Consider the following 25,999-nt stretch of genomic DNA (forward strand, 5'->3'; position numbering starts at 1 on the left):
TCTAAAGACAACCACAAAGCATTCTATAGCTATGTCAAGAATCTCAATGGGAACACTCTGATCTGCTCTGAGTTGCAGCACAATGGCACTAAATATACAGAACCAACTGATATTGCCAACATTCTAGCAGATAGGTTCAATGCTAACTTTACCCCTCCTCTCACCCCCTAGAGGGCCCATCTCTAAACCGGAAGAATGCAAAGTTCCTATAATCATGGCTGCACAGGTAAAAAACACACTCTCCAAAGCCAAGAACACAGCATCCATGGGACCTGACAATACCCCAGGCTGTGTTCTACATGAACTACAGAATGAACTGGCACCCTACCCAAGTACCTTGTTCAATCATAGCCTCACCTCAGGCTTTGTACCCACTGAATGGCGCACCACGACGGTTAACCCACTCCACAAAGGGGCAGCCACGACGGACCCTGGGAACTACGCCCCATTTGCCTGATGAGCCTAGTCTGCAAGGCCATGGAATGTATCATCGTGGAACACATAAACAAAGACATTGGTAATCTCCAAACTCTGGACCCTACCCAGTTTGGATTTGTAAAAGGCAGATCATGTCTCCTAAACCTGACTGACTTCTTTGAAGCAGTCACCAAAACCATAGATGGGGGTAAAATGGTTCACACAGCTTATCTAGATCTCGCCAAGGCTTTTGACACCATCCCCCACTCTGGAATTATAGATAAGCTATACTAAACTAGGTATAAATCCCTATGTCACAAGATGGGTTGCCAACTGGCTCATGGACAGAACCCACACTGTGAAAGTAGTGGATTCCAAATCCGACTTCAGACCAGTGACAAGTGGAGTACCACAGGGTTCAGTCCTGGGTCCTCTCCTGTTTGGTATCTACTTCTCTGAAGTGCAGGCTAACACAGAAGGTCTTTGGCTAACAAAGTTTGCAGATGACTGCAAACTAGGAGCCATAATTGAAACTCCTAATGATGTGGACAACTACAAAAGGGCCTCACTGAGACAGATACCTGGTGTCAAAGCAATGGCCTGAAGCTCAATGCCAAAAAGTGTATTGTCATCCCATTTGATAAAAACTCTGTACCCATGAACTACCACATAGCTGGTAGTCTACTTAATGCCAAAAATGTGATAAGAGACCTTGGGACACAGGTGGACAGTAGTCTCTCCTTTGATAATCACATCGCCACAGTGGTCAGGAAATCCTTCTATGTGACTCATCTCATCACAAAGGATTCTCATCCAGAAAAAAAGAGGTAATTGTTCCCCTCTATTCATCACTCATTAGACCCATTATAGAGTACAATGGCTCTATATTAGAATATCAAAAGATGTAAACACCAAATGTTTAAATGTCGAACTGTATTCAGCGAAAGCTGAAAACAACGAACATACAGAACAGCAAATTTTTTCCTAGGGAAAAAATTTGCTGTTCCAAAACACATACACACAACACAAGCACACCAAACAAACAGCAATCCACACACATACACCTAAAATCTTACACCTAACCCTACACTAAACTATACACACACCACTAACTATCCACTTACCTTAACCCAAACCCTAACCCTAAGGTCCGTCACTATCGCACACTCACCTCACCCGCACCCTAACCCTAACTCGCCTACCCCACCCTAACCCTCACGTCCACACAATCGCACACTTACCTGACCTGCGCCCTAACCCCAACTCACCTAACCCACCCTAACCCTCACATCCACACAATCGCACACATACCTAACACGCGCCCTAACCCTAACTCACCTAACCCACCCTAACCTTCACGTCCACACAATCGCACACTTACCTGACCTGCGCCTTAATCTTAACTCACCTAACCCACCCTAACCCTCACATCCACACAATCGCACACATACCTAACCCGCACTCTAACCCTAACTAACCTAATCCACACTCAATCGCACACTTACCTGAACCCAACCCGTAACTTTCCACCACAGTGCTGAAAATACCGAAGCAACAGAAATGGACAACCAAATTCTTTCCCTAGGAAAAAATTTGGTTTTCTGTTGCTTCGATATTTTCAGCTTTCGCTGAATACAGTTCGACATTTAAACATTTGGTGTTTACATCTTTCGATATTCTAATATAGACCCGAATACAATGCCCCTTTTGGTATCTACCTCACAAGACTTCTACAACAACTGGAAAGACCACAGAAATACCTCACAAAGAGGATTACTGGCCTCAAACAGATGCCCTACGCAGACCGTTTCAAAAAACTACAGCTTTACTCCATCGCATATCGCCTACTCAGAGGTGACCTCTGCCTAACATACAAAGCTATGTCAAACCCAGATCTGTTGGACATGCTCCACTTAAAGAAATCTCAGTCCCCCGAGCTACACGCTCTAGGGACCTAAACCTTGTCACCACAATAAACAGAACATGCTGGAGGGATAGATTCCTGTCCCAGAGACTTCCCATACTCTGGAACAGACTACCTATCTATGTCAAACAGAGCTCCTCATTAGCATTCTTCAAGAAAAATCTTGATGATTGGATGGGAAATGGGAAATTCACCCCGGGGATCACTTCTGTAGCTCTGCTCGACAGGGGCACAGGAAAATAATTTTCTTGGGTGGTGAAAGCCAGGGTACATTTTTTGGCTAGGCTTGTATGGGCCATAGGGCCGATAGCCTAGTACCTACCTATGAATCTAAAACAGAAAAAGTAGACAGTACCATTTGAAAAAAAAGTTCAACCATCAGCAAGTGGCAAGAAAAATAAAAAAAGAAAACACTATTGGCTTACTCAACACCAGAAGTCTAAACCTCAAAATGCCTGCATTCGAGGCACTCCTCAGTATGGAGAACATCGATATCTGTGCAGTAACAGAAACCTGGTTTAAGGCTCCAGAGAGCACCCCAGCACTACCAGGCTATAACTCATACCATACTTTTCGGCCACAGAACCCGGACTAAAGCACAAAAGGTGGGGGTGTATCCGTATTCATCAAGGATACGGACACCTCCAGGTTAGTGGCACAGCACAATGCCTCAGAGATCATCCATGTGCAACTAACAATTGGCAAAACTGAAATTCAAATTATAGCTTGCTACAGATCACCCACCATGACCCAGGACCCCCATTCCACGTTTCTGGAGACACTGGAAAATATGAAGGTTCTACCAAATGCCCTAATATTGGGTGATTTCAATTACCCAAACATTAACTGGGAGAACTACTCAAGTAATAACTCCCTTGCCCAACGCTTCCTAGAATTTATAATCTCAAACGTCCTGGATCAACTGGTCAACACCCCCACCAGATGTGACAACATATTGGACCTGGTCATCACCAACATGGGCGACCAGTGTTCTACACTAGAGGTCAAACCCTTGCTGGTTAGATCAGACCATAGACTAATCACTCTGGATATCCACATTCTGCCCCCACCCCCAATCAAGGAAACCACCGTGAAAAACTTTTCAAAAGCAAACTTCACATTACTTAAGACCAAGGTGGAAAGGTTCACAGCCCCCATGCTAAAGGACAGTACTGTCCAAGCTGCTGAATCCCTTACAAAGGCACTCAATGAGCACCTGCAAGAATGCATGGATCGTGCTATCCCAAGCAAAACCAAGACTCACTCCTCCAAAAAAAAGGAAACCAGTCTGGTGGACCCCTGCCATAAACAAGCTATACAACAGAAGGAGGAAAATAGTGCAGGAAGGAAAGACATCCCTGATCAGTATCAGCAAGAAACTATGATCCCTCATAAAATCATCCAAGGCTAGCTTTGAAAGAAAAATTGCCAAGGACTCCAAAGATAACCACAAAGCGTTCTTTAGCTATGTCAAGAACCTAAGTGGAAATGCTCAGATCTGCTCTGAGTTGGTGCAGAATGGCACAAAATACACTGAACCAACTGATACTGCCAACATTCTGGCAGACAGGTTTAGTGCAAACTTCACCCCCTTCTCACCCCCCTAAAAAGCCCATAACCATACCAGAAGAACATCGATATCTGTGCAGTAACAGAAACCTGGTTCAGGACTCCCGAGAGCACCCCAGCACTACCAGGTTATACCTCATACCATGCTTTTCGGCCCCAAAACTTGGACCGAACCACAAAAGGAGGGGGAGTATCGATATTCATCAAAGATACCCACACCTCCAGGTTGGTGGCAAAGCACGAAGCATCAGAGACTATCCATGTGCAACTAACAGTGGGTAAAACTGCCTTCCAGTTTATAGCCTGCTACAGACCACCCTCCCAAACCCAGGAACCCCACTCGGCCTTCCTGAGAACACTGGAAAATATGAAGGTCTCTCCGAACACCATTATATTGGGTGACTTCAACTACCCAAACATAGATTGGGAGCATTACTCTAGCTCCAACACCCTTGCCCAAAGGTTCCTAGAATTCATAAACTCAAATGCTATGGAACAACTTGTTACCACTCCCACAAGAGGGGAAAACACACTGGACCTGATCATCACCAACATGGGGACTCTATGCTCCAGAACAGAAGTGTATCCCTCACTGGTAAGATCAGACCATAAACTGATCTCACCGGATATTCACATCCTGACCCCACCCCCTGCCCAGAAAACCACAGTGAAAAACTTCTCTAAAGCAAATTTCACACTCCTCAAAACCGAGGTGGAATCCTGCAAAGCCCCGGCCTGTGGAAAATCTGCCCAGACCGCAGAATCCTTTATAAATGCATTCTATGAACACCTTCAGGAATGCATGGATCATGCAATCCCAAATAAAACCAAGACCCAATCCTCCAAAGGCAGACGACCTGTCTGGTGGACCCCAGCCATAAACAAACTATACAATAGAAGGAGGACGCTACTACATGATAGAGCAAAATCCCAAAAAGGGACGGCATCTCTGATCAGTATTAGCAAAAAACTAAGGCCACTCATAAAATCGTCAAAGGCCAGCTTTGAGAGAAAAATTGCACAGGACACTAAGGATAATCACAAGGCTTTCTTTAGTTATGTTAGGAACCTGGGTGGGAATTCCCAGATATGCTCAGAATTAGTCCAAAATGACAAAAAATACACTGATCCCACAGACATTGCCAACATCCTAGCTGACAGGTTCAGCGCAAATGCCCCCCCCCCCCTCCCCACCAAAATGAAAAATATCTATCCCAGCAGAGTGCTGCCCCCCTGACATCTCAGATGCTCAGGTGGGAGCCGCCCTCTCCAAAGCAAAACACACAGCATCAATGGGACCAGACGGTGTCCCAGACTGCGTCCTACAAGAACTCCAAGAAGAGCTAAACCCAAACATAAAACTACTGTTCAATCTCAGCCTTACTACAGGATATGCAGGATATGTACCCAAAGAGTGGCGTACAGAAACAGTGGTCCCTCTCCACAAAGGTGGTGCCTCAACGGACCCTGGAAACTATCGCCCCATAAGCCTGACTAGCTTGGTCTGCAAAGCTATGGAAAGGATCATCATGGACCTCATAAATAAATATATTGGGGACCTACAGACACTGGATCCTACCCAGTTTGGCTTTGTTAAGGGCAGATCCTGCCTCTTAAACCTGGTTGACTTCTTTGAAACAGTCACCAAGGCCATTGACGAAGGGAAGGTGGTATACACAGCCTATCTGGACCTCGCAAAAGCCTTCGATACAATACCCCACTCGGGCATTATAGATAAGCTCACCAGCTCAAATATAAACCCCTATGTCACTAGATGGGTTGCAAACTGGCTCAAGGACAGAACCCACATGGTTAGAATTGCTGGAGCCATGTCAGACTCCAAACCAGTTACAAGTGGCGTCCCACAAGGCTCAGTCCTGGGACCTCTCTTGTTTGGTATATATTTCTCAGAGGTACAGGCCAACATGGAAGGACTGTGGCTGACCATGTTTGCAGATGACTGCAAACTGGGTGCCATAATTGACTCTCCAGCTGACACAAGCATCCTCCAAAAGGGCCTCATAGAAACAGACAACTGGTGCCAGAGCCATGGCCTCAAGCTAAATGCCAAAACGTGTATAGTCATCCCCTTTTTCAAAAACAAAGTGCCCACAAATTACCACATAGGTGGTAATCCATTAAGTACAGAAGAAGTAATTAGGGACCTGGGGACCCAAGTTGATAGCAATCTCTCATTTGACAACCACGTGGCCAAAGTGGTTAGAAAAACATTTTATATAGCCCACCTAATCATGAAGGGATTCACATCTAGATTAGGGGAGGTCATCATGCATCTTTACTCATCCCTCATCAGGCCCATAATCGAGTACAATGCCCCTTTTGGGATGTACCTTACCAAACACCTGCAGCAACTGGAAAGACCCCAAAAGTACCTCACCAAGAGGATCAAAGGGCTCAAACAGATGCCATATGCTGCCCGGTTAAAGAAACTCCAGCTCAACTCAGTGGCATACCGCCTGCTCAGAGGTGACCTGTGCCTGACGTATAAGGCCATGTCCAACCCGGAATTAAGGGACATGCTGCACCTCAAAAATCCAAATCCCATCGAGCTACACGCTCGAGAGACTTGAACCTCAGCACTGAAATAAATAGGACATGCTGGAGGGACAGATTCATAACCCAGAGGCTCCCTTCACTCTGGAATAAAATCCCAGTCCAGGTTAGGCAGAGTCCCTCACTGACTCTCTTCAAGAGGAATCTTGATGAGTGGATGGGAGATCGTAGGTTTACCCCGGGTATCACTTCTGTGTCACTGTTAGACAGAGGCACAGTACACTAACCTCGAAAAAGGGCATAGCAAAATTAATTTAAAATGGGTGGCGAAAGCCAAACATACTCTGGCTAGGCTTATAAATGCCCTAGAGCAGATAGCCTAGTATGAACCTATGAACCTATGAACCTATAAGAATGCAGTGTCCTGGCAATCACTGACACACAGGTTAAAACAGTCTTATCCAAAGTCAAAAATACAGCTTCAATGGGACCAGACGGTGTCCCAGGCTGTGTCTTACACGAGCTCCAAAGTGAACTAACCCCCTCACCTAAACACACTGTTCAAACTCAGCCTCTCTACAGGTTACATACCAGCAGCAGTTATCCTGCTCTACAAAGGTGGAGCCACAACAGACCCCAGGAACTATCGCCCTATAAGCCTGACTAGCCTGGTCTGCAAGGCTATGGAGCGCATCATCATAGAATTCATTAACAGAGACATTGCGAACCTTCAAACATTGGACCCTACCCAGTCTAGCTTTGTTAAGGGCAAATCATGCCTCCTAAACCTGGTGGACTTCTTTGAGACAGTGGGAAAGGAGGTCCACACAGCCTACCTAGACCTCGCAAAGGCTTTCGACACCATTTCCCATTCTGGTATTATAGACAAGCTCACCAGCCTGAACATAAACCCCTACGTCACAAGATAGGTTGCCAATTGGCTCACAGATAGAACCCACACAGTGAGAGTTGCAGACTCAAGGTCCGACTCTAAACCACTTACAAGTGGCGTCCCCCAGGGCTCAGTCCTGGGACCTCTCCTGTTCGGTATATACTTCTCAGAGGTACAGGCAAGCACAGGAGGATTATGGCTGGCCCAGTTCACAGATGACTGCAAACTGGGGGCCATAACTGACTCTCCAGCTGATACAGATATCCTCCAGAAGGGTCTCACTGAGACGGATACCTGGTGTCAAAATCATGGCCTCAAGCTAAATGCCAAAAAGTGCATAGTCATCCCCTTTGGAAAAAAAACAAAGTACCCGCAAACTACCACATACGAGGTAGTCTACTAAATGCAGAAAATGTAATAAGGGATCTGGGGACCCAAGTAGATAGTAATCTCTCCTTTGATAATCATATTGCCAAGGTGGTTAGAAAATCCTTCTATGTGGCTCACCTAATCACAAAGGGGTTCGCATCTAGAACAAAAGAGGTTATTGTGCCCCTCTACTCATCACTCATCAGACCCATCATAGAGTACAATGCCCCATTTGGGATGTACCTTACAAGACACCTGCAATAGCTGGATAGATCACAGAAGTACCTCAGCAAGAGGATTATTGGCCTCAAACATATGCCCTATGCAGCCCAACTGAAGAAACTCCAGCTGTACTCGGTTGCATACCGCTTACTCAGAGGTGATCTCTGCCTGACATACAAAGTCATGTCCATCCCAGAATTGATGGACATGCTCCATCTAAAAAAAACAAATCCCAAGAGACACATGCTCTAGGGATCCAAACCTCACTCCAACAATAAATAGGACATGCCAGAGGGATAGATTCCTGTCCCAGAGACTCCCCATGCTTTGGAACAGGATTGCAATCTACATTAGGCAGAGCCCCTCACTAACACTCTTCAAGAGAAACTTTGACGAGTGGATGGGAAACAGAAAATTTACCCCAGGGATGACTGCAGTGGCTCTGCTGGACAGAGGCACAGGACACTAATGGCTCTGCTGGACTGAGGCACTGGGAACTAATCTAAGGGGGCGGCGAAAGCCAACACATTCTGGACAGGCTTATAGATGCCCTTGGGCAGATAGCCTAGTACTTACCTATGAGCCTATGACCCTATATATCCATAAAAGCAAGACAAAAGCCAGTTTCAAAATCCACAAATAAAGAAGTTATGTACTCACCATAACGTTCCACCTGTGTTGTTGATTTTCATTCTTCCTCAACATGTGGGTTCAGATCCAATCCTCGGATCTGCCTAGGCCTCTTTTTACACCTCGTGGACACTGTAAACTCTCAAGCTCCTCCCTTACCCATAATGCTCTAGTCCCCTCCATACCTAAGGTCTTGTTTTGCTGCCCTTTACTGTTAAATAACAATGCAAGAAATAATGGTTATATATGAAACCACTATCTGGAGCTCAAAAACAGTAACTTTGGTTCCCACAGTATCTTGTCATTCTTCCAGAAGTCATGGATAAAAGTCAGGGGAATGGAGAGAGGGTAGTTGAGGAAGAATGAAAATGGACAACACATATGGAATTTTATAGTGAGTACATAACTTCTTTATCTGATGTTGTCATTTTCATTCATTCCTTAACATGTGGGACAGAGTCCCTAGCTACCTGAATCCCAGCTGGACTCTAAGAAAGGATTTTCCTGAGTAATGTTGAGACAAAGGCTACTCTTCCCCTAGACACCAGATTGACTTTGTAATGAGTAATAAAATATGACGATTAGCCCAGGTAGCTGCAGTATAAATATCATCCATGGAAGAATTGGATAGAAATACTGAAGAGGTTGCCATGGATCTAGTTGAATGAGCCCTTAAAGTTTTTAGTAGGGGTTAACCCAATTTGTTGTAGACAAATGAAAGACAATCAGTTAGCCATTTAGCTAAAGTTATTTTGGTAACTGGCTTTCCCAATTTTGATTCTGAAAAGGAGATGAATAACTGATCTGGTTTTCTGAATTTTTCTGTTCTATGCAGACAGAAACGTAATTGTCTTTGAATGTCCAACACATGTATAATGTATTCCCTTTGTTTGATAAATTTGGGAAGAAGACTGGAAGGTTGATAGATTGATTAATGGTGGATCCTGGCAGAACCTTTGGAAGAAAAGATGGAGTGGTCTGTAAGGACACCCAAGTTTTATGAAAAAATAAATAAGGGGGTTTAGAAGATAAGGCTTGAACTTCTGAAACTCTCCTATCTTTTAGTTATGTACTTACCATAACTTTAGATGTTTGGGATCCATCTCGCCTACATTCTGTACTGATGGGCTCGGAGCCGATACCTCGGCTCCGACTCGGCACGCTATGCTATAGAGCGAAGCCTCTTATTGGCTGAGCTATTTTCTATCCCAGGATGCACCACCACTAATCCCCCAGATCTTGTTTGTCCACATTCATGCACACATACATCACCTATTTATATAACATTGCCAGATGTTTCAAGATGAAACAACAGAATTCGGATCTTCTGATATCCTCTGATCTCCAAGGAAGGGGGAAGGAGGGTGGGTTATTGGGAATGTAGGTGAGATGGATCCCAAACATCTAATGTTATGGTAAGTACATAACTAAAAGATGTTATGTGATCCTATCTCGCCTACATTCTGTACTGATGGGACAGCGTCCCTAGCACCTAAATCCTGGGTGGCTCACTGGAAAACACTCCTGAGCACTGTGGAACCAAATGAAGCTCATCCCCTAGATGCCACATCCAATTTGTAGTGAGAAATGAAAGTGTGCGGGGAAGACCACGTAGCCGCAGCACAAATGTCACTAATGGCAAGCTTAGAATGGAATGCTATTGAAGTAGCCATAGCTCTTGTAGAATGAGCTTTGACAGAGATCGTAAGCTCTTTATTAGAAGAGGAATAAGCTTGAGTAATACAGTCCCTGATCCATTTGGCAATAGTGACCTTTGTGACGGCTTTGCCCAATTTACTATCCGAAAAGGATACAAACAATTGATCTGTTTTCCTTGTTTGTTTGGTCCTATCTAAATAAAAACGCAATTGCCTATGGACATCTAATGTGTGGAATATGTATTCCGCTTTGTTTGAGTACTTTGGAAAGAAGACTGGAAGTTCTAATGATTGTTGTAGGCAAAAACTGGAACAAACCTTAGGGACAAAGGATGGATTTGGCCTGAGAGATACTCTATCTTTGTGAAAAAACAAGTACGGAGGTTTTACAGACAAAGCTTGAAGCTCTGAAACCCTTCTGGCAGAAGTAATCGCAACCAGAAAGGCAGTTTTCCACGATAGAAATTTTAAATCACATGTTGCTGCCGGTTCAAGAGGGAGGAAGTTAAGGCACGTAACACCACATCGAGATCCCATGGAGGAGCAGGATGAGAAATTGGAGGTCGTAAAAGCACAGCACCTTTCAAGAAGGTCTTACACAATCTGTTGCTCATTAAAGGTGGGTTTATAGACTCGTGAAAATTGGAAATAGCTGCCAATTGAACCTTGATGGTAGAAACTGAAGAGCCTTGATTGAAAAGGGAAGTTAGAAATTTTAGGACTTCTGATACGGGAATAGTGATGGGATCCAGACCCCGGAGTTGAGCCCAAATAGCAAATCTCTTCCATTTGCTAGAATACAATTTCTTAGTGGCAGACTTGTGGGCCGAAGATAAGATGTGTACAACTTCCGGGTCTAAGGTATAATTCCTGACTATAGTTGGAAGAGGAGGAGCCAAGCTGTCAATTTCAAGGTGTGTAGGGACCGGTGGAGTAGTCCCGACTGATGAACTAATAGGTCTGGGATCTGATCCAGGAACCATGGACCTTCCAGAGCATATTTCCGAAGATAGGGGAACCATACCTGACGAGGCCAATAAGGAGCAACTAAGATCATTTTGCTCCCCAAGTGAGACACCTTTTGGATCACTCTGGGAAGGAGGGGAACTGGGGGAAAAGCATATAGCAAGCCGGTGGGCCACGGATGGGCTAGTGCATCCATAGGGCTCTCCCCCGGAGCCGGAGTGAGGGAGAAGAACTTTTTGCACTTCGCATTCAGCGAATCTTTAATTGTGTTGAGGCAGTGCTTGGGCTCATTGGTGTATTTAAAATGTGATGTCATTGTTCAATAAGTTCTAATCATGTATATATATGTTGATTGTGATGTTCTAACCGACTCTGAGGATGCCTTTTTAGGTGAAAGCGCTTAGTCGGTGGACGTGTCTGTGAATAAATTCTCTTGGTTTTCATTGTTGGTCCTTGATTCAGGTTCCTGTTGTTGCCTTTCCTCATTTTACAGGGTTGCGAAGAGGTCACAGCAAGGAATTCCCCATTTGCTGAAAATCTGATTTGCAACCGTAATGTTCAGAGACCACTCGTGCGGAGAGAGTATAGTTCTGCTCAATCTGTCGGCTATCAAATTGGACTTGCCGGGAATATGAGTCGCTACTAGAAATCGTTTGGTCGACACTGCCCATTCCCAAACTCTCATGGCCTCTCTGCAAAGGGGGTATGATCTGGTCCCTCCCTGCTTGTTCAGGTACCAGACTACTGACATGTTGTCGGAGTGGACGGCAATTACGCCCTGAGGGAGGTAATGGTGAAGGGCTTGTAGGGACAGAAACACCGCCCTCATTTCTAAGATGTTGATATGAAGCAGAGTCTCTTCCAAATGCCATTTGCCTTGGACTGACCTGCCCAGGGAATGCCCCCCCCACCCCATCTGGGAGGCGTCCATAGTCAAAGTGGCCACAGGAGGAGGTGGAACAAAGGGTCATCCCTGATCCAGATTGGAGGGCACCAGCCACCAGCGAAGGTCCCGTTTGCAGGTTTCCGTGATCCATATGAGGTGACTGAGGGGGAGATCCTGAAAGGACCACTGTGTTGAAAGAAGCCACTGGAGAATACTCATGCACAACCTTGCTAGGGGAACTAGAAGAACCGTGGCGGACATAGATCCCAATAGCTGCAGGACCATTCTGACTGGGGCCTTGGATCTGGGAAGTAAGGCTCGAACTTGAGCCTGTATGGTTTGTATCCTTTCTGTAGGTAGATAGACCCGCATTTGGTTTGAGTCTATCTCTGCTCCGATGAATCTTATGCATTGAGATGGCAGCAACACAGACTTTCGCCAATTGAAGGTGATTCCAAGGGAAGTGCCCAGTGATATTGTGGCTTGTAGGCTCCGCAACAGTAGATGCTTGGAGGTGGCAGTCAGGAGCCAGTCGTCTAGATATGGAAACACCTGGAATCCTAGACTTCTCAGGTGAGCAGTCACGACCGCCAAACATTTGGTGAACACCCTGGGGGCTGTGGTGAGACCAAAGGGCAGCGCGCGGAACTGAAAATGACTGTCTCCTAGGCAGAAGCGCAGATGTCTCCTGGACGCTTTGTGTACCTTGATATGGTAATAAGCGTCCTTGAGATCTATGGAGCACATCCAAACACCTTTCTCCAGCAGTGGGAGAATGGATTGTAGGGTGACCATTCGGAACTTGGACTTTTTGACTGAACGATTTAGAATGCTGAGATCCAAAATGGGCCTCAAGTCCCCGGTCTTTTTTGGCACCAAAAAGAATCTTGAGTAAGTCCCTAATCCGATCTGGTCTGCGAGGCCCGGTTGGATGACTCCTTTTTGAAGCAGCTTTGAAACTTCTAAGACTGCAATTTCCCGTTGACTGGGTGGCGGGTCCGGGATTTTTTTGGACTGAGGTGGGGAATGAGAAAAAGGGATGGCGTAACCTCCGGCGATAATTCGAAGCACCCATCGGTCCTCAGTGATACCTTCCCAGGCTACTAGGTGCCTCGAAAAATGACCCCCGACTGGCTCTGGAGCTGCACAGTCGGGCAATCCCTCAGGGACTGTGAAAGGCTGAAGAGCCACGAAATGACTCGCGGTCTCCAGTGTTGCGGGGGGCCTCTGCCTCCTCTGGGAAGGCATATTCCGGAAGAATTTCCCCCTCCTCTGCCTCTAGAAGGGGGATCGTCCTGCTGTGAGGGATAAGACTTCTGAGATCTACGGAACCACATTTTCCCTCCTCTTTTAGCCTTGGGATAAGGCCGAAAGGGAGTGGAAAATCGTGCCCCTACAGCAGTCAAAGTCTTACCTTCTTGCTCGCAGCAGGTCAATGTGTCCTTTACCTTGGGTCCAAACAAAGAGGACCCATCAAAGGGGGCGTCGGCAAAGGAAGACTTAAAGGCCTCCGCAAAATGACACAGGCGGAGCCAGGCTTGCCTCCGTAGAGCAATGCCTGTACCCGCCGCTCTACTCGCCCCTTCGGCCGCATAAGAAATGAGCCTCATGGACGAGTTTGATATGGATGACAGCGTAGCCAGCTGAGAGCCAACCGTCTGGGCCAGCTGCTCAGGCAGGTTACCCAAGAGGGTATCTGAAAGTTCCTTAATCAGATCCCTCTGAAATCTGGTGAAGTGCGTTAGATAGTTCAGGGACCTTAAAGTAAAGGCCGCTGAACTTAGGGTGCACTTACCGTACCGATCCATGCTCCTAGACTCCTTATTAGGAGGATGGATGGACGTCGAAGCCTCTGCTACATCTTGCTGGGTAGCAGATGCCACCACCAAGGCATCTACAGCCACACCTTTCGTCAAAAACTCTTTTTCTGGGGGTGCTGACAGGAACTTATTCGGACGAGCAGGCACCGGTTCCACAGAGTCTGGGTGTTCCCACGCCCTTCGACAGATCAAATCTAGGAGCTCATCGAAGGGCGGAGACACCCAGGAGGCGGAGGGCTGAGCCTCGAAGGCCTTAAGGAACACCGACTCGTCAGCAGAAGGGGGTTTGGATTGCCAGCCGCCTCGTTGTTTAAGGGCTTCCAGGATGTCTGCAAAGGAGACATCATCTGAGGACGACTTCGGGGACCCCTCTGCATCATCAAGATCAGTGTCTGACTTGAGAGACTCATCGGGGGAGTCAACGTGCTTCCTCTTGCACAATCTTTTCCTGGGGGGTTTCTCCGAAGAGGCTTCAGAGGGACCTCCAGGAGGGGGGGGGACCCCCAGAGGGGGTGACCTCAGGCCCCGGGGCTCCGCTGTCTAAGGACAGGGGAACTGCCAAAGACCCAGTCTCCGTATGCAGGGAAAGTGCTGGAGAGAGCGTGGAGGTAGCCAAAGAAGATTTGGCTAACGCACTCCTCATGGCCCTGAAGGTGGGACCACCAGAATCCTGGGAAGGTCCCACCTCCGTGGCCACAACGGTAGACGGTACCCCCGCAGCCGATGCACCGAGAGGAAGGCTTGGGACCGAAAACATCAGTCCCGAAGCGTCCCCCCCGGGGCCGACAGAGGAGGTCCGCGTACCGAACTCCGACTCGAGAGCCGGGGTTGGAGTAAGGGTCGGGCCCGACCCGAAAACCTCCATCGGCTCCACCAGCACCGGCTCCAACGGTGCCGGGGCTGTTGGAGGAGGAACCATAACAACAGGGTGGACCATCGGCTCCGAAGCCGAATGGGCTGGAGCCGAAACTAACTTTTGGAACACCGGAGACTGGAAAAGTCTTAGGAGCACCCTGTCGATGTCCGAATCAGACATCTTGGAGGATCTAGATGACACCGATCGGGTCCGAACCGACTTCTCCATCGGCTCCATAGGACTAGGGGACCGGCTCCGAATGGACTCGACTACTATCGGTTCCGAGGGAGACCTCAAAACAATTTCCCTCGGTGCCGAGGAGGGCTTCGGCGCCGAAGGGGAAGAGTCTGAGCCGGCAACCCTCATCGGCTCCAAAATCAGTGGAGCCGATGAAGGTGACCCACCTCTCGATGCCCCAGTCCTCGGCTCCGAAACCAGAGGAGTCGAGACTGGAGGCATCGAGGCAGACCGTTCCGCCCTTGGCTCCGAAGTCCGTGGAGCCGATGGAGAAGCCTGCCTAGGTTTCTTGGCAGTCGGTTCCGACAGACTGGTCGGAGCCGACGCTTTTTTCTTCTTGGTATGAGAGGAAGAGGAAGATAAGGCCTCCTCGAAGGAGGGTTTAATCAGCCCTTTTAATATTAATTTATTCTTCCTCTCTTGGAGGACTCTAGAAGAAAAGGCGTGACACGCTACAGGACTCCTGTAGGTGCTTGGCGCCTAAACAATATACGCACGAGGAGTGGTCGTCAGTTATAGACATTTTGTAACCACACCTCGTGCACTTTTTAAACCCAGAGGGTCTATGTTCTTTAGACATACTGACTAACAGGCACTAAAAAAGTTAAAGTAGCTGTTCAGTGATGAGATTTTACCACAACTAAAACTTTAAACCAACTTTGTTTTGTTTTTTTTTTTTTTTTTTAAAACGAAACAATAGGCAATATCAAGACAGAAATACTGAAAAGGAGGGTCAAGACCCTCTAACTTAAACAGGTACTTGACCTCCTGAAAAAAACAAAGACACTAGATAAAGAATAGGGGAAGGCCCCTCTAACTTAAACGGGAAACCTTTCCCTTAAACCAAAACACAATTTTTCTCAACAAATGTTAGCAAAACACACTCGTATAACAACAATAGCTGTTAAAACAGCTTTTGGGGTAAGAATAGCAAAATTCCTGACAGGAAACTTTGAAGAAAACAGTACTTAGCTCAGCCAGGTTTGAGACCACGTCCTAGCTTGTAAGCGGCAAACGAGATCTGGGGGATTAGTGGTGGTGCATCCTGGGATAGAAAATAGCTCAGCCAATAAGAGGCTTCGCTCTATAGCATAGCGTGCCGAGTCGGAGCCGAGGGATCGGCTCCGAGCCCATCAGTACAGAATGTAGGCGAGATAGGATCACATAACATCTGATGTTATGGCTACCAAAAATAGTTTTCCAAGTTAAAACCTTTAATTCATATCTTGCAGCCAGTTCAAATGGTGATTGAGTCAGGGCTTGTAACTCTAAATTCAGGAGTAGGATCTTTAAAGGAAGGTCTTAATAAAAAGGTTCCTTTTATAAATGCCTTACAGAGTCATAATGAAGCTAAGTTGGAACTGTGAACTCTGACATGAAAATTAGAAATAGCAGCTAATTGTACTTTAACTGTTGAGGAACTAGCCTCTTTGCTAAAAATAGTAGCCAAAAGTTCAAGAACTATGGGTAATGGCACTGAAAAGGGATCGATGGTTTTCCGTTGTACCCAAAAATCAAATCATTTACATTTACTCTTGTAAATCTTTCTAGTGGAAGCTTTGTGGGAAGACAAAAGAATGTGACGGACAGGGGAGGAGAGCCTAGACTGTCTAGTGGTCAAGTTTAGACCCAAAATGTTCAGGTGAATCATGTCTGTCGGGTGAGACAGAAGGTCTGGAATTGGATCCAGGGTCCAAGGAGAATGAACAAGATGAGGCCAAGGGAAGGGAAACAATTTTGAGGAGGCCAATAAGGGATAATGAGGATTACCCTACTCTTCAATCAAGATGATTTCTGAAGAAATCAGAAGATCAGAACAGTTGGAGAGTAAGCATATAGGAGACCAGGGGGCCAATCGTGGAGGGCTGCATTTCTCAGTGACTTCTGCAGTGGGGGGATTGGAGCAAAAAACCTGCTGCATTTGTTGTTGAAGGTAGATGCAAACAGGTCACTCAATTTGACTGCTATCACATTGGATTTCCCCAGAATATGCATTGCTATCAGAAATCAATTGGATGAGATCATCGACTGCCACACTCTCGAAACTCCTCAACATAAGGGGGTAAGATCTGGTTCCTCCTTGTTTGTTGATGTACCAGACTACAGACATATTGTCTGTCTGAACTGCAACAATCCCTGAAGGGAGAGGGTCTTGAAAAGCCTGCAATGCTAAGAGAACTGCGCCCCCCCCCCCACCTGAATTGGGATGCGCCTATGGTCACAATGGTCTTGGACTGAAGGAGTATGAAAGGATGACCTTTTGCATGCCTGAGTTATTTTGATCTGGGTGGACAATGGTTGGTACAGGATGGACCACTGATTCACCAGGGTCCATTGAAGAATTCTCATATGGTATCCTGCCAAAGGAACCAGAATTATGGCTGCAGACATGAACCCTAAAGCCTGTAGAATCAGTCGGGCTGATGGTGAGGAGTTCTGAATTATCTTTTGGACTTGATATCAAATTGTTTGTACTCCTGGCAAGAGAAGAGAGGCTGTCAATGGTACAGTATTAAACAAGGTTCCTATAAATTCTAGCACTTGAGTTGGTTTCAGTTGAAATTTGTTGAGACTGATGGTAATACCTAGGTGAGAGCACAACTGGAGTACATAATATCTTGCTTTGATCAGTAGATGCCTGATAGGAGTGATTATGAGCCCGTTGTCCAGGTAAGGAAACACTTTGAATCCGTACAGTCTTGAGTGAGCTATTATTACTGCCAGGCATTTGGTGAGCATCCTGTGGACTGTGGTAAGTTCAAAGGGCAATGTTCTGAACTGGTAATGACTGGCTGCCAGCCAGAAACGTAGGCATCTCCTGGATCGTCTGTTCATTTATGTGATAGTATGCATCCTGAAGATCTACTGAGCACATCCATTTGTACTTACGTAGACAAGGCAAAATGGACTGAACTGTGACCATCCAGAACTTTGTATACTAAAAGTGACAAAAGTTTACTTTTGGTACTTTTATTTAGGTTTAGGCTGCTTTTAGTGGTCCGTGGTGTACTTTGTTTTAACTTTTTATACTAAACCGATTTATTCAGATTGCTAAGATCAAAACTGATCTCTAGTCCCCTGTTTTCTTTGGCACTAAAAAGAATCTTGAGTAAGTTTCAGATTCATTCTAGTTGGGGGGACCTGTTGGATGAGTCATTTTTCCAGCAGCTTTTTTTTATTTCTAGAGCTGCTGCTTTCCTCTGACTGGGTGGAACATCAGGAATTCTGTTTATTTTTGATGGCGGGTGTAGGGAAAAGGGAATTCTATAACCTCTGGAAATAATCTACTGCACCCATATATCTTTTGTAATGTCTAGTCAGGCTCTCTGGTGCAGGAATAGATGACCCCCAACTGCCTCCTCAGGTGGACAATCAGGCCTCCTCTCAGTAGTACTGATAGGGTTTGTCAGAGAAGGAATCTCTGGACCCCTAGTTCTGTGGGCTGCCTCTGCCACACGGGTGGCATCTTCCATTAAAATTCCCCCCACATCTGTCCCGGGGGGGAGAATACCTGGTTGTGGATAACAGCAAGGATATTGGGACTTTTGGAACCACATTTTTCAACCACCTCAATGATTCCTAGAGAGGATTCTTTGAGGAGTTGAAAAATGTATGCCTACTGAAGAAAGGGTCTTACCATCTTGCTCATACTTAAAGAGTGTGTTTTTAATTTTAAGGCCAAACAAAGAACTTCTGTCAAAAGGTGCATTGGTGAAGGAGAACTTGAAGGGCTCCGCAAAATCACACAGGCACACCCAGGAATGTCTCCTAATGGAAATGCCTGAACTCGCCACCCTTGCGGTACCTTCAGCAGCATGTGAAATGAGCCTCATGGATGAATTTGCAATGGACTGTAAGGTAGCCACCTGTGAGGCAATGGACATCTGCGCCTCAGCAGTTATTGCTGCTGAAAGGGATTTGGCGAGTTCTCTAATCAAATTCATCTGTAGTCTGGTGAAGTGATCTAAGTGTGAAAGTCACTGAAGCATAAACACACTTCTCAAATCTGTCCAGTACCCTAGACTCCCTGTTGGGGGATGAACAGATGAACTCTGCTCTGAGAGTTCTTTCTTTGTGGCTGCCACAATGCCTAATGGCATCTATTGGTACACCTTTGCTTCAGAACTCTTTTCCTTTGTTGATGCCAGAATCCTACCTGGTCTCTTAGGGATCGGCTAAACAGAATCATGTTTCTTCCACACCTACTGAGAGATCAAATCAATGAGCTCATCAGTGGGCAGAGTCACCCAGGAAGTAGATGGGCCAGACCCAAATGGCTCCAGGAATACTAATTCCTCTTGGGAATGGTCATCAGTAGGCCAACCAACCCTTTGCTTAAGGATCTCCAAAATGTCTCCAAAGGAGACGTCACCAGGTGGTGATTTTGGGGACCCTACCCCTTCATCAAAATCTGTATCTTCTGTGATTGACTCCTGAGAGGAGTCTAAGTGCCTCCTCTTGCACTTCCTCTTCCTAGGGACTTCTTTGATGTTGTGCTCCACAGAAGTATTGGAAGATATAAGGATAATCTTCTGGGTAGCCTGGAGACTTTGGGCTGGCTGTCCCTGTAGAGTACAGTGATGAGGCTCAAAGACATATGGGAACCAGATGGCAGATCTGGGGGGGGGGTAAAATCATTTATGCTCTAGAAGAGAATACTCTACCACCTCAAAGACAGGATACAACAGGAAGAAGGGAGCTAACTGAGCCAAGAAGATATGCTTCCAGACCATCGACTCCCTCTGACCCAACAGCAGTCCTTCTAAGGCAGAAGTTGGAGCCAAGCTGTCCGATGCCAAAGCCTCGAGAGGCACAGATGGCTGTGACAGCTATGGAGTCAACTCTAGCACCACAGAGCAGGCAGTGGCACTTCAGCTCCAAGAGTCATCTGGCTTCAACACACTCGGAGCAAATCTACTCAGAGAAGGTATCGGAGCCAAAAATACAACAATCTTTGGAGCCAAAAATACAATAATCTTTGGATCCAATACAAACAGTCCTGGAAAGCTCAGATTCAAGAATCTGAAGGATGAATCGGAGAAGGAGCAAAGATGGGTAGAGTGGTACAAATGACAGTGTCCTGACCCGCAAGGGTAGGATCTGGGAGAACTCCCATCTGTACTTGTTCACAGAGAAACTTTCAGATCATTCTATCTACATCTGCCTCTGTACGACTTCTGGAAAAATGGGAAGAAGAAGCTAGTGAAGGGGACCTAGAGTAATGGCACCTCTATAAAAAGGGGAATGGCAGCTGTGAGGGGACATGGTCCAGAGAGGATGCATATCCAGTCTGGGGGAGCTCTTTTGGCTCCAAAATGACCAGATCTGAAAATGCAGACCTTGTATCTGAAACTGTCGGATTCAAGGATTTGGTCTTTGGATCCAATCGTTTTCAGATCTTCTGGGCTTGCTTTGGAGGGATGAGATCCAGTCAGTGATTCTGAAAAAAAAGTTGCAGGAAGAAGTCCCTTCTAAATCAGTTTACTTTTTCTGTCTAGCAAAGCCATATGATTAAAGAACTTGCACATGTCGCAAGGGACCTTTAAATGGACAGGGCCCAAACAACAGACACAAGAGTCATGGGCATCAGACAAAGGGATCACGCTCTTTTCATTTTTTGAAACCTGAAGGTTCATCAGAAATTATACCTGTAAACTAATAAAAGACAATAAAAGTTTTTTTTAAAGTCAGAAAAGAAAAGAAACTACTAACAATTATAGGAGGAATTACCGTAACCGTAAAAGAGAAAGTTGGGGAAAAACTACCAACAATGGTATTAAGATAAGCAAAAAATATGTAGGGATAAAGAAGGTTAGCTTAGACTAAATTTAAAGAAGTATAAAATAGAAAATATATGAGAAAGTTATAACAGTAAACTTTTATGGATCTATATTAGATCAGCGAACGCTTAAAAAAGCGAACGCTGATTGATCGACCTTATGTAAGCGAAAGCTTACAATCTCGAACTGTCAGATCAGTGATTTATTTCCTAGGGAAAAAAAATCGCTGATCCAAAACATATACACACAACACAAGCTCACCAAACAAACAGAAATCCACACACATACACCTAAAATCTGACACCTAACCCTACACTAAACTATGCACACACCACTAACTATCCACTTACCTTAACCCAAACCCTAACCTAAGGTCCGTCACTTTCGCACACTCACCTCACCCGCTCCCTAACCCTAACTCACCTAAACCCACCTTAACCCTCATGTCCACACAATCGCACACATACCTAACCCGAGCCCTAACCCTAACTTACCTAACACTCACATCCATACAATCACACACTTACCTGAATCTGACCCGTAACTTTCCACCACAGCACTGAAAATACCAAAGCAACAGAAACAGACAACCAAATTCTTTCCCTAGAAAAAAATTTGGGTTTCTGTTGCTTCGATATTTTGAACATTGGCTAAAATAAGGTTGAACAATCAGCGTTCGCTTGTTTAAGCATTCGCTGATCTAATATAGACCCAACTTTTATCACCCACTAAATGCTCGAGAGCTGACAGTGACCATGTCTGTACGCAAAGGTGGCAAATGAGATCTGAGGTATGGGAGGGGGAATACAGCATTATGCGTTAGGTAGGAGCTCAACAGTTTGCAGTATCCACAAGCTGTAAAAAGTGGCCCAGTCAGATCTGAGGATTGGATCCAAACCCACATGGTGAGGAACACATGAAAACTGATAACATCAGATGTAAAGATCACTTATACTCAGGATAGTCAGGTACTGCTGGGAAAATTCAGACAAACAAAGGGCTTTATAAACTCATAATGTTCTGACTGCTGCAATACCCCTCCATAAAGTAAGACTGTATTATGTATTAAATACAACAGAATACAGACTGGACTTACTCTTTCTTGCCAAGCTGTGTTTGCAGTTCACTTCGATCTTCCTTCACTTTCTTCAGCAGCTCTTTGAGACGTTTACACTCCTCTTCAGACTCTGACTTCTCAGGATTTGGGGATGGATGAACTGGTTGTGGGTGTCCATCATTGTTCTGAGGCAGATGTAAAGATGACTTTGGTTTCTTCTCCTCCTGTTTCTGGCAATAAAAACAAAAAGAAAAGAAAGTTTTAGAACCAATTCTCTCTTTAGGTACATAATTATTCAAACTGTGTCTGATGTGGTCATCCCTTGGTCTCATATAACGTTTTCTTATTTTAGAAATACTACTTACTATTTATGCATATGCTGACGATTTCAGTCTTGCTTATGCCCCTCTGTAATTAGAAATGTTTGAAGTTCTTCAACTCTCTCCTCCAAAACTGCAGACAATTTTCACTCTGAATTAAGTGCACCACACAAACATATCCAAGTGTGACGATTCTACTAGCAGTTGTTTGGTTAGTAGATAAGTTGGGTCCTTGCTCAATGACTTGGAAAAAAAAATCTCAGTTTATGCACTCACCAGGGCAAGAATCCTGAATTCCTGCCTCTTAGCTAAAGGCAAATATGTATGTATAAACAGCAACACAAGAGGGATCTGGGTAAAAGATGACTGGTGTGGGGTACAACAAATGGCCACAGCAGGGTCACCCACCTGCAGCTGAGGCAAATTGCTAGCTTGCTGTGGTGGCAAAGGCTGTTTGCTTAACTTTTTTTTTTTTTGTAGCTGGAAGAAGGACAGACTGTGGGACTGACAATATGTTCCATTGTCAAGTTAAACATAGTGCCTCTGTCCTGGGGAAAACAAGCAACAATGCCAGTAAAACTACTAATCCACAAAAGTTAATTTTTTTTGACAAAAACAAAACATGGTAAAGGTTCTTTCAAACATTATGACAACCTATAAACTTAAAATAAACATAATTTCTCCTCAGAAAACATTTTATCAGTTAGATAATACTATTTTTAAAATGACCGAACAGTGAGTGCTCCATCTAAAAGAACATTACAGTCTCAAGACAAATAATTAAAACACAACACTCCTAGCTTTTAATTAACTTTCCTGAAAAAGAAAGTAATAAAACATCAGTCAAAAATAAGAAAATGGAAGTTTTTTTCTTCAAAGGGAAGTTATCTTCTCAGCCAATGAAAGCACAAGCTGACCATCGAGCCTTAAAAGCCTCAGTGGATCGTACTCTTTGGTGGCAGTAAAGCTCAGAAGGACTTCTCGCTCAAACCTGTTTTTTAGTCAGCTCATCTGACAGTTTGAGTGCATGGAAGGTGCCCTGAAGCTTTGGAATGCGACAGCTGTTATATCCTTGGTAGCTAAGGCTATTACAGCAGTGATCAATATGAACATCCTGTGAAATTCTCTTGAAGGAGAAAAACAATGATATTTATAGTAGCAACAATAACTTCAACAACAATATTGTCTAAAGGTAATATTAGAGAAAAAAAAAACAAAGTTGTTAAGATAACCATGAATATGTAGAAGTTATGTATTTTTATAAATAGGAAAAACTGCCTAACATTAAAGAAAACATATTAAAGAAGTTTGTTTTTTTTTTAATGGCAGAGGGAGGTAAAAAAGGAGTAAGACACTTATCTGAAAAATTATTTTAATAAACCTTATCTGAAAACGTTTCTATCATGAGAATGCCCGGGTACCATAGATCCATCAGCACTTGAAGGCAGCAAATGAGATCTGAGATAACTAATTCTATCCATGGGAATTATGGGTAGTGGAGGAGCTTGAGCACCAGATCCAAAGCTTTGAAGTGGCCAAAGTCAGATCCGAAACCCTTCCATTTAGGAATGGATGGAAAAGACAACATCTGATTACATTTTTAAAATTTATATTTAAATAAAGTTAACAGATTTCTCTGTCTGCATTTTCTAAAATCTTAGGTAAATGACACATAAATAACTGTACAGTGTTTACAGTATAAATTTTTCCTGGTAATTGCTAACTAGTATAAGAATCAATATTATTTGTGAACAAAATATTAAAACTATGACAGATAAAAACTTGATAACAGCAAAATGGATGTAAGAAATCTGACATAGGAATATAGAGGGAATGAAGGTTATAGTGAGAACAGTAAAGCTTTACTGCATGGTTTTCCTCTTTTAATTTCTCAAAATGTTTTGGGTTTCGTACACCATGACAGGAATGGACCCCATTCCAGAGTCAGGGTACAATTAGAGTTCATGAAATTAGTATTGCTTCAGTCTTTGATGGTTGTAAAGAGTGTTCTTCTCAGCACCTGCAATAGAACTAGAATTTCTTCCTTCTGCAGGACATACAGATTTATCTGTATCAATGGCATATTTAAAATGCTTGAATATTCTTTTTTATTATTATCCATGTTACTCCTACTGCAGTAAGAACTATCTGGGTGTCTTTATCCTATATTGCTTTAGTTTCTGCATATACTCATTGGTATTTTAAGACTTTGTGTGTCTCTCAGTATGCATGACACTATAATAATAAGATACAGCTATTTCAATGATTAGTGATACTTTTGCTCTTTTTTCTTTGATTACTGTATCTGTTTTTTTTTTGTTTCTGCTTTCCTAATTGTTAGTGGATGATCCCATATTTTCAGAATGTATTTATTTTGAGTAATTCTTTGTGGATCATATTTCCAATGCTTTTCAGCTACCTCTATGTTGCAGTGTTTACACAATCCCCAATGCGATAGTCTTCTCACATTGCTATGTCTTTCAGTATACAGACCTTTAGTCATGAATACATCAAACCTTGCAATAAGATGTGCAACAGTTTCTAGTTCTACACTACAGAACCTGCATTTTATGTCCCACATTTTCTATAGATTTTGTAAAGCAATGTATATGTAGCCCACTATCTTGAGCTGCCATGATTAATCACCTCAATATCTTGAAAACTTTAGAATGCTTTGCAATCATACTAAAAAGCAAATAAATAAAGGCAAAAGTATACTATAATAACTTTCAGAATAATACTAAACACAACCCTAAAAGATGTTGGACATCCATTAAAGAAATCTTACATCCCTGCAAAAAATTCAACCCAAACCTCTCTTCTGAGAACTTGCCACTTGAAACTGCAAAAAAACAGTTCATCTCTTATTTTATACATAGTATAGCATGTCAAACCAAGGATTCCTCAACATCTAATCCCAACCCTGCCCAAAAGTCACATATCACCACAACCATTTTCACTTTCAAACCTGTGCACAAATCCTATATAAAACTACTCTTAAACAAACCTAAACCATGCTGTTCTTCAGCTAATGATCTTCCATGCAAGTGCCTAAAAATAGAAGCCAATAGCACTGTCTATCATGTCTCAATCCTTATAAATAGGTCAATCCAGGAATCCCATGCTCCCTCTCTCTAGAAAAAGTCACCCATTATTCCTCTGCACAAATGCACAAAGGAGAACATTCAACAGACATTAATAGCAATCTTATCTCCCCTTGCCAAAATACTTAAATGTATTCAAAAATAATTGCTAGACTATCTCCTGCAGGAAGAACTCCTATCCACTACACAATATGGATTCTGTACTTCCCATAGTACTAGCACTGCCCTTCCAACTTATACAAATAATGTCAATAAAGCTAGAGATAATGGAAAACTAGTCTCTTTCTTATCTCTAGACTTGTCTAAAGCCTTTAATACAGTTTGTCACAGCAAATCTCTACTTCAAATGTCCTCACTAGGTCTCTCTCAGTCTGCCCTTCTGTGGTTCAAAAGCTACCTTTCCAATAGGTATCAGTCAGTAAAATGGAATCCAATGCCCACTCCTTACCTCCCAGTTACCACCGCTGTACCACAAGGCTCTATCCTTGGTCCCCTCCTCTAACATTTTCACCAACGCTATCTATACATTTACACAATAGGCCACACTAATATAACACACAGATGATTTCACTCTCATTTGCACATCTGACAACATGGTACAGCTCCAAAAGATTACCCAGGAAGCTTTAACAGCCACTGAAACATGGCTTTGTAACTCACAACTCATGTTCAACCCAAAAAAGACCAAACTATTACTTTTTCCTCACAAACCCTCTCATGAAAAAACAAAATTTAATGTCCTCTCTCTTGATAATACAACCACTGAAGTCACTTCTCA

The 25,999-nt window shown here is 44.2% G+C and overlaps 1 protein-coding gene across 1 annotated transcript in view; it reads right to left on the bottom strand.

Annotated features, from left to right (window-relative positions):
- IQCE (IQ motif containing E) overlaps window positions 1-25,999 on the bottom strand; it is a 2,620,731-nt gene that overhangs the window by 1,288,005 nt on the left and 1,306,727 nt on the right. The window contains exon 14 of the mRNA XM_044089561.1: window positions 21,837-22,027. Coding sequence (XP_043945496.1) covers window positions 21,837-22,027 — 191 coding nt within the window. The remainder of the gene's footprint in view (window positions 1-21,836; window positions 22,028-25,999) is intronic.

The sequence above is a fragment of the Protopterus annectens genome, chromosome 12.part0 (assembly GCF_019279795.1).
Source record: "Protopterus annectens isolate FY-2018-M chromosome 12.part0, PAN1.0, whole genome shotgun sequence".
In the NCBI taxonomy this organism is placed as follows: Eukaryota; Metazoa; Chordata; order Ceratodontiformes; family Protopteridae; genus Protopterus; species Protopterus annectens.